At 39.8% G+C, this 15,249-nt stretch overlaps 1 protein-coding gene across 1 annotated transcript; it reads left to right on the top strand.

Moving 5' to 3' along the window:
• Positions 1-9,029: 9,029 nt before the first annotated feature.
• Positions 9,030-14,301, top strand: LOC149814983 (ATP-dependent 6-phosphofructokinase 3-like). The gene is made up of 14 exons (XM_089989276.1): positions 9,030-9,537; positions 10,153-10,199; positions 10,286-10,325; positions 10,445-10,507; positions 10,629-10,766; positions 10,863-11,021; positions 11,123-11,176; positions 11,880-11,948; positions 12,059-12,188; positions 12,657-12,697; positions 12,814-13,038; positions 13,203-13,248; positions 13,491-13,645; positions 13,968-14,301. Exons 1-14 carry the CDS (start codon positions 9,295-9,297, stop codon positions 14,166-14,168), a joined length of 1,611 nt encoding a protein of 536 aa, XP_089845402.1. The 5' UTR covers positions 9,030-9,294; the 3' UTR covers positions 14,169-14,301.
• The last annotated feature ends 948 nt before the right edge of the window (positions 14,302-15,249 follow it).

The following is a 15,249-nucleotide window of genomic DNA, read 5'->3' as shown; positions in this document are numbered from 1 at the left end:
TGTATTCACTATGGACGAGTATCATAAACTTCTGTCACTTGTAAAAAACCATCCCATATTAGTTAACTTTACAAGTATGATTTCTCCACCCACCATATCTTCTAATCATGTTTGGGCTATTGAGTCTGGTGCTAGTCAACATATGGGAACCAAATCCCTTGATTTTCATAATTTTGCTCCATGTAATGTACTGGTTTCATTACCTAACGGTAAACATATTCTTGTGTCACATCAAGGTTCAATTTCTCTTTTCCAGTTTAGCATGAATCATGTTCTGTGTATTCCTTCATTCAAAATGAATTTACTATCAGTAAGTCAATTGACTGAGTTTTTGAAATTGAATTGTTTAATAACTTTCTATCATAATTCTTGTGTTATTCAGGACATAAAATCGAAGATGATGATTAAACATAGTAAAGAAAGAAAATGTTGTATTTCCTACAACCAAACAATAATGTTAAAGCTTGTCTTAACACTGGAACTAACCATAAACTATGGCATAGAGGGTTCAAACATCCTTCATCTTAAAGGATGAAATTAGTAAAGATACATTTGGATTTAGTTTTTGATCTTGATGAATCTCATTATTGTGATACTTGTCATAAAGCCAAACAAAATAGACTGAAATTTCCTTTAAGTGAGATTACTATAGAGAGTGCTTTTGATATGATTCATTGTGATATATGGGGTCCCTATTCGAAGTCCACTTTGTTCGGTGCACACTATTTTTTAAGCATAGTGAACGATTTCACAAGAACAACCTGGGTTTTTCTTATGAGACACAATTCTAAAAGTTTTGCTCGTATAAAGGAGTTTTTTAATCTTGTCAAGACCCAATTTCTTAAACAAATCAAAGTCCTTCGTTCTATAATGGGTCCAAATTTTTTCTGAATGAGATTCAAGCTTTTTTCAAAATTAATGGTGTGATACATCAACATAGTTGTGTTTACAATCTCCAACAAAATGGGGGTAGTTGAACGTAAACATCGACATCTTGAAGTAGCCCAGACTCTCCGGTTTCAATCAAACTTACCTATACGTTTTTAGGGTGAGTGTATTCTAGCTCCAACCTATCTAATCAATCGAACACCGACACCTAAACTTGAAAAAAAATGCCTTTTAAAAAACTATTTCATAAAAGACCAAATTATATGCATCTTCGTGTTTTTGGTTCATTATGTTATGCAACCAAAACATGCCAAAATAAAAACAAATTTGACTCGAGAGCCCGGTGTTGTATTTTTCTCAAATATTCAGGAGTGCAAAAGGCATATAAAGTGTATGATTTAGAAAACCATCAAAGTTTTACCAGTAGAGATGTGTTTTTTTATGAAAATATATTCTTTTATAAGTCTATTGAAGAAAATAAGGATGGGACTGTGTTGCCTAAGCCTATAGATCATGTCAAAGATTAAGGAATCGTTACCATATCACACTCGTTACATGGTTCAGTACCAAAAGCGCCTACCCATGAAACTATGGATTCTTCCATAGAACTTCAACCAAAAATCGTGAATGAAAGACCTAATAGTGTTGAACCCACGCCTTCTTCTGTAAGTGGCCTTAGAAGATCATCTCGACCAAGAAAACCCAATACATGGTTAAAGGAGTTCTACTGCTCATTGATTTCTTCACCAAGCCCGAACACTTTTTCAACACAAGTATTCAAGCTAAGTACTCGATTTTCATTATCTATGTTTGTCTCATTCAAAAAAAAATTAAGTAAACATTCTTCCTTTCTAACCTCTATTGCTTCTACTCATGAACCTGACACCTTTGAAGAAGTTGTTCAGTATAAATTTTGACAGGATACTGTGCACTCAAAAATATGTGTTTTGCAAGAGAATAACACTTGGACCATCACTACTTTACCTGGTAATGTGAAACCCATCAGTTGTAAGTAGGTATATAAAGTGAAACATAAATCTATCTGACATGTCAATCAAACGTGAAACCCATTGGTTATAAGTAGGTATATAAAGTGAAACATAAATCTGACGGGTCAATCAAACGTGAAACCCATCGGTTGGCCGCTAAAAGATACTCACAATAAGAGGGTCTTGACTATAATGAGACTTTTGCTCCGATTGCGAAAATGGTCACGGTAAAAACTTTACTCACAGTTGCGACTGCTCGCAAATGAGTGCTTTGCCAAATGGATATTAAAAATGTGTTTCTACATGGAGATTTACATGAGGACGTATATATGGAGATTCCTTCGGGATATACCCAACAAGGGGAAAATCGTGTGTGTAAACTACAAAAATCTCTATATGGTTTGAAACAGTCATTGCAAAATTGGTATCACAAACTCTCTAATGCTCTTGAAAGTTTTGGGTTTAAATAATCTCATGCAAATCATTCACTCTTTACTTGTGTTAAACGTCATGACTGTGTGACAGTTTTAATTTATGTGGATGAACTAGTCATTATTGGCAACAATTCGAGAGAAATTAATAAGTTGAAGCTACATCTCTCACGACTATTTCATATGAAAGATTTAGGAGTTCTTAAATATTTTTTGGGTATTGAGGTTGCCTGCTCAGAGAAAGAAATCTATTTATCCCAACAAAAGTATGCCTTGGATATCATAAACGAGATGGGCCTTTTGGTGCCATACCCGTCTCTTTTCTCATTGAGCAAAAACATGAACTGAGCCCAAAACAGGGGGACCTTATACACAATAGTCGTCTAGTTGGATGATTGATATATTTAAGTATCATATGACCAGACATCCAGTTTGCACATGTCTTGAGTCGGTTCATGTAGCAACCAAGACTCTCACATTTTCAAGCTGCTCTTCGAGTAGTACGATATTTGAAGTCACAACCCGGACAAGGTATATTGCTGCAAAACAATAATTCTCTTCATCTTATTGTGTTCCGTGACTCAGATTGGGCAGCCTGCCCCCAAACACGGTGCTTTGTAGCCGGGTATTATGTGTTTTGGGGTCTTACTCTTATCTCTTGAAAAATTATGTGTTGAGCACATACAACTAGTCACCATATTTTGTGACAATCAAGCGGCCCTGCATATTGCCACGAATCCGGTATTTCATGAACTTACCAATCATATCGACATTGACTCTCATGTGATGTGATGCCTGAAAAGTTGGCACAAAGAGTTGTTCAGACATGCTATATTCCTATCCTAGATCGTAGCAGCCATTTTTACCAAGGCGCTGGGTAAGAAAGCATTACTCCATCTTCTCGGCAAACTAGGTGTGTGCAATCTCCACGCAACTGTTTGAGGGGCATTGTTAAGAATACCGAAATCCTGTATTATCAAGATTATCGGTCTGCCAAGAATTCTATTATCCGATGACTTTCAGACAACTTATCAAGGAGACATTTGTCATACATTCAAGAGTTCAAGCTTACGGTATAGGATTGCCATGTGCCATAGTTATACCCCTTGAGTTGTGTGTATTTTTGTAAAGTATATACATACATGTACTTTGAAGGGTTTTGCATCAAGTTTTAATAACACCAACCGTTTCTGGTTGTATCCTCTTTTCCTTTTGGGTGGAAAGGTTGGAATCTTTGAGGTCACGATCCCAAACAAAGGACCGCCCACCAAAATGAGTTGCAGCTGTTTCGCCAAGTTTGACCGTTAGAGGAGGTGGATACACTTTAATTCATGTACCAAATAATATATTATGCGTCATAGTATATTCCCCTTACCATATTCCTTCAATAACTTGGGGGCGATATTAAACCCGTGGGCTCATGTTGGGGTCCTCGGTGCATACACAAGGAAGGTCAGCTTTGACTTCTATAAGGGCATGTATTTGACTTGTTTGCCTTTGTTCTGTTCATTAAGATGCTCACAATTCCTGTTGAATGTGAATGTGAAACATGCCCTTCTGTGATTAATTTGGTACCATAGCTTACAATATGATGAAATATTTAATGCCAACATTAAAAAATTAAAAAATTTCATGTCCTCGTGTCCCATTTTTGAAAGAAATTTGGAACTTTCGAGTGGAATCCAATTCCTCGAGCCAACGAATCATTGTGACAGAGATCCCTCCCTACACCAATGCAACTCACAAGTCATTTTGTAAAATGTCAAGGGCATTATGATCAGGCATTTGTTTGAAGTCCCCAAGCTTATAGCATTTTTTTTTGAGGTTTCTGGTCTCAGAATATGTAGCGTATATTCTTTACACTTTTTGCAGGTGAGAACTAATGAATGTAATTTAAAAAAAAAATATTTACAGATCAAATAAAAAGACAATAATGCACTTTCAGTTTTTTAATGCAAGACAGAAAAGGTCATTTAGGAACAATAAATTAGATACTGACATCTGGGCGATATATATATATATTTAAAGGCAAGCTGGGGTTAAGCAGTCTCCTATCAGTTATACAACTATACCGTTAGGTTTTGAACCTGCAACGTCTCAACACAAGGTGACGTGCACTAGCTGCTCCTACCAGACAAGCGGTAGCCCCGTTGGTAAGTAGCTCCTTTAGCTCTACTTGTATTGATTTAGTGTTTGGTTCTAAACGAAGGTACAGGATTATTGAGTAAAATTGACATTCTTTATATATATATATATATTGGATTTTATTATTAATGCAATCTTATGATGTAATCTACAAGATTATTTAGTATAAATAAATTTTGAATCACGTGATTGTGATATGTATGTTTTTCAAAGGCTCCAAAAATCAGTAATCAACACTGTACCGAAATTTTATAAACAAAATTCATAATTTTACATGGAAAAATCACCATTCTTAGAAAAAACAACCTATGCTGGATACATCTTAGTCAATAGTTAGGTACCTTCGTTAGTACCAAATATAAACCCTTTTTCATTTTCAATATAGCTGTGATTAGACTAATGCTAAGGGTTCTTTTGTTTTTTTGAGAAAAATAAGGGATTTCTTGTTTTTAAAAGCCCTTTTGTTTGTCACGGAAGGTGGCATCTGACTAGGGGTGGCAATCGTGTCAGGTTGGCGGGTCAGCATACCTCAACCCGAACCCGACCCGTTTATTAAACGGGTCCGCTGTGGCAAACACGAACCCAGCCCGTTTAATAAACGGGTAACCCGACACGACCTGCCAACCCATTTAATAAATGGGTTGGATCGAGTAAACGGGTTCTCAGGTTCGCGGGTCGGGTTGGCGGGTTGACCCACCCGTTTATTAAACGGGTCAGCCAGGTTGGCGGGTTGGCATACCCCTAACACCAACCCGACCCGTTTAATAAACGGGTTACCACCTGTTTATTAAACGGGTTCATTTTTTCCAAACCTGAACCCGCCTAAGAGGCGGGTTGGCGGGTCGGGTCAGGTTTTGCCACCCCTACATCTGACTGACGTGCGTTCCCATGGGACCCACTGTGACCAAACAAACTATGAACCATTTCCGCAAGAAAGAGAGCCCAAAATACACGGAATCCCTTACTTTTCAGCCGAAAGTGTTTCCATGGGGGTGGCCCTATTCTCTTTTCCGTAGAAAGGAAAGAGGGCAAGAAGGTGCTCTTATTCCATGTGACACGCAAACAGACCCCAAAACAAAAACAAAAAATTAGCGCGTCATTTTCTGATTAGAAAAGTAAATCCCTGGAAAATGAAAGGGCACGCATCACCCATTTAGGCCGTTTGAGTAATTACTAAAATCAACCCGACTATTTCTTCAAAGACAATCATATCCCTTAGTTAAGTCCTCGGTTTCGAGAAAGCCAGACGATTGAAGACTAATCAGATTTGGTAAATGACAGAAAAAGGACCGAAATTTTTGTTGACGAAAATAACCTTCACATTATAAGCATTTTCAAGAGTCCGAAGCTTCCAAGAAATTTTGTCAGTTATTCGTTGTCAAAACATTCCAGAAGGAAACCGTTTCTGGAAGACGCAGTTTTTGGAACGTGATTTTAGAGGTTGTTTGATACCCTTATAGTAATTTTGTCATGCGATCGGCAGCCCTCTGACTGGTCTGTGGTGGACAAAAGCGACCGCCTCGTGTTGCCCGCCTTTGACCGTACGGAACGTTAAGATTACGCCCCGGATCTCTTGAAAACTACAGAAACGCCATCGGATCTATAGGAGGGCTTCGTCATTGGCCCGTAGAGCACGCTTTGGGGGGAAACAGCGTAAGGGGAATTCACTCCTAGAGTGAGGACTCCGTGAGCGAGGCGCTCACTTGCACAGGATGAGCGCGTGTTGCGCGCCTTAGGGCCTGGAAAATCGTATGGTCTAGATTTGTAAACCGTTTGAGTACTTATAGAATATACATGTGTTTACACTCGATTATTTAGCACTAGGTTCATCACGATTCAACTTTTTTGTTCATATTGCTGTCTACATGTTTATTTAATAAAACACGTGTTTTAAACTTGTAATCACATTTCAGAAAACTTTTAAATATTCAAAACGCACTATAATTTTATCAATCACAAGAATGTGTTATTTGATCGAGAAAACATGACCCAAAAGCCAATCCTTCCATCAAAATCTAGCACTTTGTAACTTCTTCCTATTAGGGATGTAAAAGGTTTGGATTCGGATAGGATGCGGAAAAATACTATACCCGATTAATTAATTCACTTTTTTACATATAAACATATTCGGATATCCGTTAAATTCGGATATTTGTCAGATTCGGTAGCAAAAAATTAGAACCACATCCGCATCCGATTTTGACTTACAAAATGCAAGTAAAAGATATTGAATTCGATCGGATATAGAAAACCCTCGAGTGGAGCCCTACAATCACCCCAAGAAAACCCTGGAGTGGAGCCCCACAACCAATCTACCTTATGTGGCCCACCTCTAAAAGCTAGGAATACACCTGTGCCCCCAACGGGGTTTGATCTGGTGCTTTCACCACAGCACTCTCACAACCACCCCGCTGCCCATGCACCCATGGTGGTTATTTAATGACACATGTCATGTGATGGTATAAAGCAATGTTGTTAAAATAGGTTCAGCAGGTGAATCAGTTTCTCAAAAAAAAAAAAAACCCTCTCAATTGAATTGAATTGAATTGGATCATTTGTGAATCAGTAACTTTTCACCATTAGATGAAACTTGCCATTAAAAAATGTTAAAAAAAAAATAAACCTTTTAAAAAATATTTAAAAACTTGAGTTGAAATGATGGGTGAATCCGCCGCCCCCTTTGAATCGTTCAAGGACCGATTTGATCTGAAACAGCCGATTCAAACGAATTCTGAAAACATTGATAAAAAGTTATCAGTTGTAGGTAGGGGTGTCAACGGGTCGGGTTTGGTTTGGATTCAGTGGAACAAGACTTGGACTAGATTTTTTGGTATGGGATCGGGTTCAGACCTGAGTCTAATCAGGTCTACCATAAGAGAAACCATACCTGAATCCAATAAAAACTACATGAACCAGACCCAGACCATACCCACTAAAATAATATTTTTTTATCATTTTTACATTGAAAATTTGTGAGTGGGTAGGGCCTGAGACGTATAAAATTTCACAAACTATACCCAGGTCCATGTATTAATCGTACCTTCGGATCCAGATTCTGAATCTTAATCGGGTCTTCTTATTTGTCACCGTACCTGGACCCTATAGGGTTTGGTCCCGGTAAACCTGACCTGTTGATAACTTTAAAAAACGATTCACCTAACGAACCGATCTTAACAAACGTTGCTTTTAAGGACTGTTTATAAGGCAACAAGTGGGGAAGGAGGCATAGCTGCAGACCTGCAGAGCCTATGAGTCTAAGACTTGTTTGGTGAAAAGAGAAGCAAATTAATTACATTTTTCATAGAAATCTTAGCTGTACCAAAACGATGCAAATTGCTCTTGTAAGTAAACGCATAAAGAAATGAAAATCCATAAGAGATGCAATCTAGTATTTTTGTAAAGCAGTAGGTATCTGAGGCGTTGTTTCCTTTATTCCCTTGTTGCCACCACCACCACCACCACTGTTACCACCACCACCACCACCATCACCTTTATTACCTTGATTTGAATTGAAGTTTTTTTTTTAGTTGCTCCGTTGGTGAGGACAGGCCGTTGATCTCGTGTCATTAGAAATCGTTGAATATATCAGCAATCTTTTATTTTAAATAAAGTGGGTAATATATTTTATGTATATTAAATTTTCAAGGATTTGCAAAGGCTGATTTATTCAGCAATCAAGCCACATTTTGTAAAATCGTAAGAAGGCAAGAGCCGCCCATATTGTATACTCATGGGCGGCTAAAGAAAAGTTTGGCATATTTTATTAGAGGCCCATATTTCTTCATATTTTATTTTCATTGAAGACCGTCAGCACTTGCATGTGCAATATAAGTGTTATATATACATATATATATATATATATATTTCATTTGAAGCCCTAAGCGGTGACCTCATATATCAAAGTGGCCAGCCGGCCCTGAGTACACCCAGCCTTGACCTTCGGCAGGGATGACACACGAGGGTTTTGAACTTGTGACGTTCTGTCAACTTGGTAACATTCATAAGCAGCCCCCTAGCAGATGAGCTGAGCCCTTTTTAGTGAAGTTGGTCTCACTATTCTGCGATCTGCTATCCAGATAGGGATGTCAATGGGTTGAATGAATGTAACCCGATATCAGACCCGAATCTGATTAGTCGGATTCAGATTGGGTGGTAATTTTGCATTGAAATCTGAATCCGACTAAGATTCAAATACAATTACGTGTAAAAATCGGGTTTTAGACTAGTCGGATCCGGATCCGGATCCGGATTCAGCTTTATCTTTTTTCATCCGACTCTGAATCCGAATTCAAATCTAATTAGGTCAGATCCGATTAAGTCGGATTCGGCAATGCCTAGATCCTACCCGTTGACATCCCCATATCCAGTGTATGTTTTCAAAATGGGTAAGATTGGGGGGAGGTAAGGGTTGCATGATTACGGTCACGCAAATTAATGGGATTAAATAAATCTCCCGACATGTGAGTGGCGTGTTTAGTAATTAACTGCCATGAGCAGGGGCTATTGATTGAGGCCGCACGGTTCTGCATCTCTTTTTTCCCATTTTAGCCTTCCTACACGAACACGAAAGGAAAGCGGGAAAGCTGGGTTGACCGTGCGCTCCTGGTTTTGGACGTTCCTCCCAAACAGACAAACCCTAGGGGACTGGTTTCCCGACGGTGACGGTCCTCTTCCACTCTTCCATAAATACTCCATCCCAACCCCTTCTTCGCCATCATCACCATCATCGTCTACTTCATCATCATCATCACCATCACCGTCTACTTCATCATCATCATCGTCGTCGTCTACTACTACTGCTATTACTTGTGCATCAAGAAGACTCTTGCTGTTGTTACTGAATGGACTCGTTCTCTTCCTCAGCTTCCCACACGCAGTCTCTGATAGAGGCCACCAGCAGCTTGGCCATCATCAAGGAGGGTAACCGTGGGTTCATCGTGAAGGTCGGGTCCGAGTCGGAGTTGAGAACGACCAAGAAGCAGGGAGACCGCATCGGCAGATCCAAGCCCAAGGTCTTCATCGGTGAGGCCGGTTACGTCCTCGAGGACGTTCCTCACCTCACCGATTACATCCCCGACCTTCCCGTGAGTTCTTCTTCCTCATGCATCGAGTGTTTTCCTTCCTTTTTCTTCCCGAAACGACATTCTCTCGAGTTTTTGGCAAATGTTCGGTGTTTTCGCTTGATCCTCACCCGCCCTCCCCCTTTTCTTCTATTAAAGTTTTCTTTTTTTTATAGCCATACTCTAAGTCTCTTTGCGACCACTTTTCTTCTTCTGATTTGTGTTTTTTCTTCTTAACCTTTTTTTTTCCTTTTGTTGTAAAATCGGCTCTTTGAGTGGTGTTCTTTCATTTTCTTTGTTTTATGAACTTGTTTTGTGCTTCCTAGTTTTATATCTGGTTGTTCAGTGAATTTCTTTGCCTTTTTTTTTTTTCTTTTGACATGATTTTTTTGCCTCAATCTATGAAGCTTTTCTATGTGCAATAGGGTCGGCCAAAATACTTTTTCCATCTTCCATTACGAATAGATGGTTAGGCGCAATTACCCTTTTAGTCCGTCGGTGTTATGTAATTTTCGTTTTGTGTAAATATGCTTGGTTGATTGATCTTTTTGTTCCTGTTTTTTCTCCCTTGGATTGACTTGATGGTTACGGTAGAACGAGTCGTAATTTTTTGATCTTTTGATGTGTGTGTTTTGGCAGACTTATACGAATCCTCTGCAGTTCAATCCGGCATACTCGGTTGTCAAGTAAGATGCCTCCAATCACCTCCATGTCATACACTGAATATGCTCATAGGCCCCCATCTAAGACATGTTTTTCTTTGATTCTGCAGGCAATATTTCGTCAACCTTGATGACACCGTTGCTCAAAGGGTAACTATCTGACGATGTTCCGTCTTATTGGGTTCTCAATTTGTTTTCTTGCAATCAAGTTTTTAATGTTTGGTGTTTGGTAAAGAGTATTGACACGGATTGGTGTTCTTGAATCACAGGTTGTTGTTCGCAAGGGCGGCCTCAGGGGAACGCATTTTCGACGAGCAGGGCCTCGAGAAAAGGTACGACATCCTCTTCTACCTCTGTGCTAACACCATGAAATATGTCTATTTCCTTTCCTGCTTCCTTCGTTTGGCAAAACATTTCCCAGTGGGTCCTGACGAGCCTCTTTGGACACTTCAGGTGTATTTCGAATCTGACGAGGTAAGCGCATGTATTGTAACATGCGGTGGCCTCTGCCCAGGGCTTAACACAGTGATAAGGGAATTAGTGTGCGGCCTCTACCACATGTATGGAGTTACCAACATTCTTGGAATTGAGGTAAATTCCCTAGGAAAATTAAAGTTTTGTGCAAATTTGTTTTATGCACGCACAGTTCTGTAATGTGGTTAACTTTTGCTTGATTCAAATCACCAGGGAGGATACAAGGGCTTCTACGCTCGCAACACCATCCCCTTAACACCCAAAGTTGTAAATGATATCCATAAGCGAGGTGGGACCGTCCTCGGCACATCGCGAGGTGGACAAGACACCATGAAAATCGTTGACAGCATTCAGGACCGTGGTATTAATCAGGTATGTTGAGAAACGTTTGAAATTGTTTCTGGTATTTTACCTTTGCTTCTACCACATGCCTTAGCGAAGACATGGTGTAATTCGGGGTTCATTTGTTCCAGGTGTATATAATTGGAGGAGATGGTACTCAAAAAGGAGCTTCTGATATTTATGAGGTAATTTTAAGATGCATCATTTGCAAGGTTTAGGTTCGGATTTTTTTTAGGTTCAGTGACATGGATTTAATCAAAGAGTTAAGATTTTGTAATGAACTTCCAGTCCCTTCCTAAAAAGTTCCACGTTGGTAGCAGTTCTAGAAGCCTATGACTTATAGGCAACAAACTACCTGTGAGTTCCTGTTCTGATCATTTCCGGAAATTCCTCTGGTAATTGGTGTAGAATATGTTCTCCACATCGTGCCCATATCTAATGTGTGATGAGTGTCCTCTGCAACCCTAATGTTTCTGTTTTATATCACCAATCAACTCTCCCACTTTACAGATCAGAAAATTTCGAGTTTCTGCAATTCTCTGTCTTGATTCTGATCAGTTGTTGCCGCCTGCCTATCTGTGGCAATGTGACGCCACCTTGTTTTGACGTGTGGCACTGGGTGTCTCATGCTCGAAATCCGATGGCAACATATGCTTTTATTTTGTAGTCAGCCTTGCTTTCAGATGTAATTGAGAGGGTGGACCTGTAGCTTTCTTTCAAGTTCATTCTGTACGTAGCTCTACTTGTTCATTACTTCTGGATGCATTCTGCTTTTCTGTCCTTGTCAACCTAAAATCCTTATGTACCATAAGACCCGTCTCATTGTGTTCACTTATTTGGTCTTGCCGTTTCAGTAATCTGAATGTTCTCAAACCATGTACCTTGCAGGAGATCCAAAGGCGTGGTCTTAAAGTCTCAGTTGTTGGAATTCCAAAGACTATTGATAATGATATTGCGGTAATCTGCTTGTTGCTTAGAGTGAATCATCCCTCTGTCTCTTGGATAATATAATATCATACTGACGAATCCTGCTTCTAATGTCTCTTCCTCTGTATCCCTCATTTCAGGTTATCGACAAATCTTTTGGTTTCGATACTGCAGTCGAAGAGGCTCAAAGGGCCATCAATGCAGCACATGTTGAAGCTGAAAGTGGTGAAAATGGTGTGGGCCTTGTGAAGCTCATGGGTCGCAACAGTGGTACGTTGTTGGTCAGTTTCATGTGGTGATGATGTTAGGTTTATCTGAGTCACAAGTCCAGTTGGATAGGTACAGATCCACGCAGGTGGAACTCAGTCGAGGTTCACCTAACTTTGAAGTTTGGAATGGTGAACTTTAAGTATGTTATCTTCTGAAGTCTTCCTTGTTATGATAGCTTCATTGGCTTGATTTTTATCCAGTTAAGTTGTCTCTAGAAACTATAGGCGACTCAAAACCTTATGGAAGTCCTGAATTGATCTTTAGTTAGATGCCCAAGAAACTTGATTAGTTCCATGAGATGTCCTTTTTTTCTTAATCGCATCTGACCTTTGGGAAACTTGGATCCTGACCATTTTGATGTTTTGGATTCTGTCCATGAGAACGTGTCCCATCTTTTAAGTGGGTTCAATTATATGTAGAAAGTTTTGTTGCTTTTATGATTAATTGGTCATGCATTGGATGCTGCAGGATTTATTGCTATGTATGCTACTTTGGCTAGCAGAGATGTGGTATGTTTTTACTTCTAAATTTATTAAACTAATGGAACTTTATTTTGAATATCTAGTCTGCAATTGCTGCCCAATGTTACCTCAATTGGTTGACGAAAGTCTTTTCTGGTTCCTAGGACTGTTGCCTAATTCCGGAATCCCCATTCTATTTGGAAGGGGAAGGTGGACTCTTTGAATTTATGGAGCACCGACTCAGAGAGAACGGTCACATGGTTATTGTCATAGCAGAAGGTGCTGGGCAGAATCTTGTTGCTGAAAGCATGCGTGATATGGAACAAAAAGATGCTTCAGGAAACAAGCTTTTCCTTGACTTTGGGTTATGGTTATCTCAGAAGATCAAGGTATGTTCTCGTCGTTTCCTGCATGCCTGCATGCCTGCATGCAAAATTACAACCCCATGTGCCACTTTTCAGGAGCATAAACATTCTCAAGCTCCAAGGAGATGTATATTTTGTATATGTTTTTCAGATCAATGACAAACTCACTACTGTTTGACCTTTTTCAGGAACACTTTTCAAAGAAAAAGACTGTGCTGAACCTCAAATACATAGGTATGTGAATTTTAAGCTGACTTTTTAGGCTACGTTTGGGAGCCTTGCAATGAGATGGAAAAACCAGTCCAACTCATTGTTTCAGCAAAGCCACTGCTCCCAAACAGCAAGAGAGTATGAGAGCATGGTGGAAACTGCACACAACCTCCGATTCAATGCTCCCAACATAGCCCTATTGCAATGTGAGCTTGATTTGGCTTGAAGATAAGTTAACTTAAAATTACCTGTTTCATTTTTTGCAGATCCAACATACATGATTCGTGCCATTCCCAGCAATGCCTCGGACAATGTGTACTGCACGCTCCTTGCTCACAGTGCTGTGCATGGTGCCATGGCTGGATACACAGGCTTCACTGTAGGGTCTGTTAATGGCAGGCATGCTTATATACCCATCCCTGTAAGTCAGTCATAACCTTGAATTATGATCATCACCCAAATGAAGTATCAGTTAATTACATGCTCCCATTAACTATATGCTATATGCATAGCTGTCATCAACAGTAGTCCTTGCCCAACTGCTGACAAGTGCTTCTGTTGGTTTCCACCTCCAAGGTGATAGGGGTGGGTGCGACTGCTTGGTTGCTTAATAATTAGGAGATTCTAACAAAGCTAATTACATCAATTGGTGTCTATCAGCTTACAATTTAGATTTGAAAAGTATTGATTATCCAGTGGGGGGGGGGGGGGGGGGCGAATATCTGATTTTCCTTCGATTGCAGCATGTGACGGAGAAGCAAAATCAAGTGTGCATAACAGACCGTATCTGGGCAAGGCTGCTTTCCTCGACGAATCAACCCAGCTTCTTGAGTGCAGAGGACATCGAGGAAGCGAAGAGAAGGCGAGAATCCAGCATTCAGGATCTACAAGCTTACTTGGACGATGGCAAGTCCATGAGGGAGGATGTTTTTGCCCAACCCTGATGATCGCTCCAGAGTTCGAGAATTTTGTGTCCATTTGGCCCACTGTTATTTCAAAGAGGCTGCTGCAATATATCCGCTGAGTTTTCAATTGCGTGTGATTTAAGAGTTCTTAATAACATGATTGTTTATTGTATTTTTCCTTCATTGTCCATGAAAACATCAACTGCCTCACCTTTTGGGGGTGAGAGAAGCTTTAGATAATATCAGTACGTTTTACTTTAGAGATGAAAAGCGTTCAAGTGGGATTCTTGTTGCGTCTTTTTTTTTTTAAATGCAAGCTGGGGTTTGGCAGACTCCCCACCAGTTGTTATTCAACGTATCACTAGGGTTTCCCAACCACAAGGAGACGTGCACTGATAGCTCCTACCAACCACGTGGAGCCTCCCGTTGGTATTCTTGTTGCGTCTTGTTTTGCACAGTGATAAATTTTTAAGTATATGTTGGCTTTAAACTCTCTTGTCGTTCCCATTGTTAGAAGTCTAAAATCACCCAATGTGGAGAGAAGACGGGAAAGTTTCAATTTTGCTCCTTTTCTCTCATAAACACCCAAATTGCCAAAATTTGTCCTATTTTCAATTGTCATCATTCATCACTGCAATATTCCAATTCACGAGATACCTGTCTATTATTGATAAAGGAGAAACCACTGTTATGGTTCAGACATCCCATCCACGAGCTTCCCCACCTTCCTGTTTTTCATAGAGGTAACCACTGAAAAAGAGAACAAAGCCAATCCCCATTCTTCCTTTGCTCAAAGCAAAACCTCCATTTCCCCATAGATCTCCACACACGAACATGTCAATTCTTCCTTCATTCATCCCTTCTCTATAGAGAAACTCAACCCGGCTTTTTGTTTTGACCCATCGATTTTGTCAGAAGATAACTGCCCACTTTTTTATTTGATTCCCATTTCCCAGGTTTACATTTTTCTGCTATTAGTCCAAGCTTCTGATTATCTATTAACGGCTTGAAGGCACCTTGTTTTTCGACAAAAGGATGCTGATGCTCCGTCTTCCATTAGCGCATCTCAAATCAAAGGCAACCCACTCAAAAGTCAGAGAGAGCACTTTATTTAACAGAC

Source organism: Nuphar pumila, chromosome 15 (genome assembly GCF_984573655.1).
Source record: "Nuphar pumila chromosome 15, dmNupPumi1.hap1.1, whole genome shotgun sequence".
Taxonomy (NCBI): domain Eukaryota; kingdom Viridiplantae; phylum Streptophyta; class Magnoliopsida; order Nymphaeales; family Nymphaeaceae; genus Nuphar; species Nuphar pumila.
This window is presented reverse-complemented; position numbering and strand designations above follow the sequence as displayed.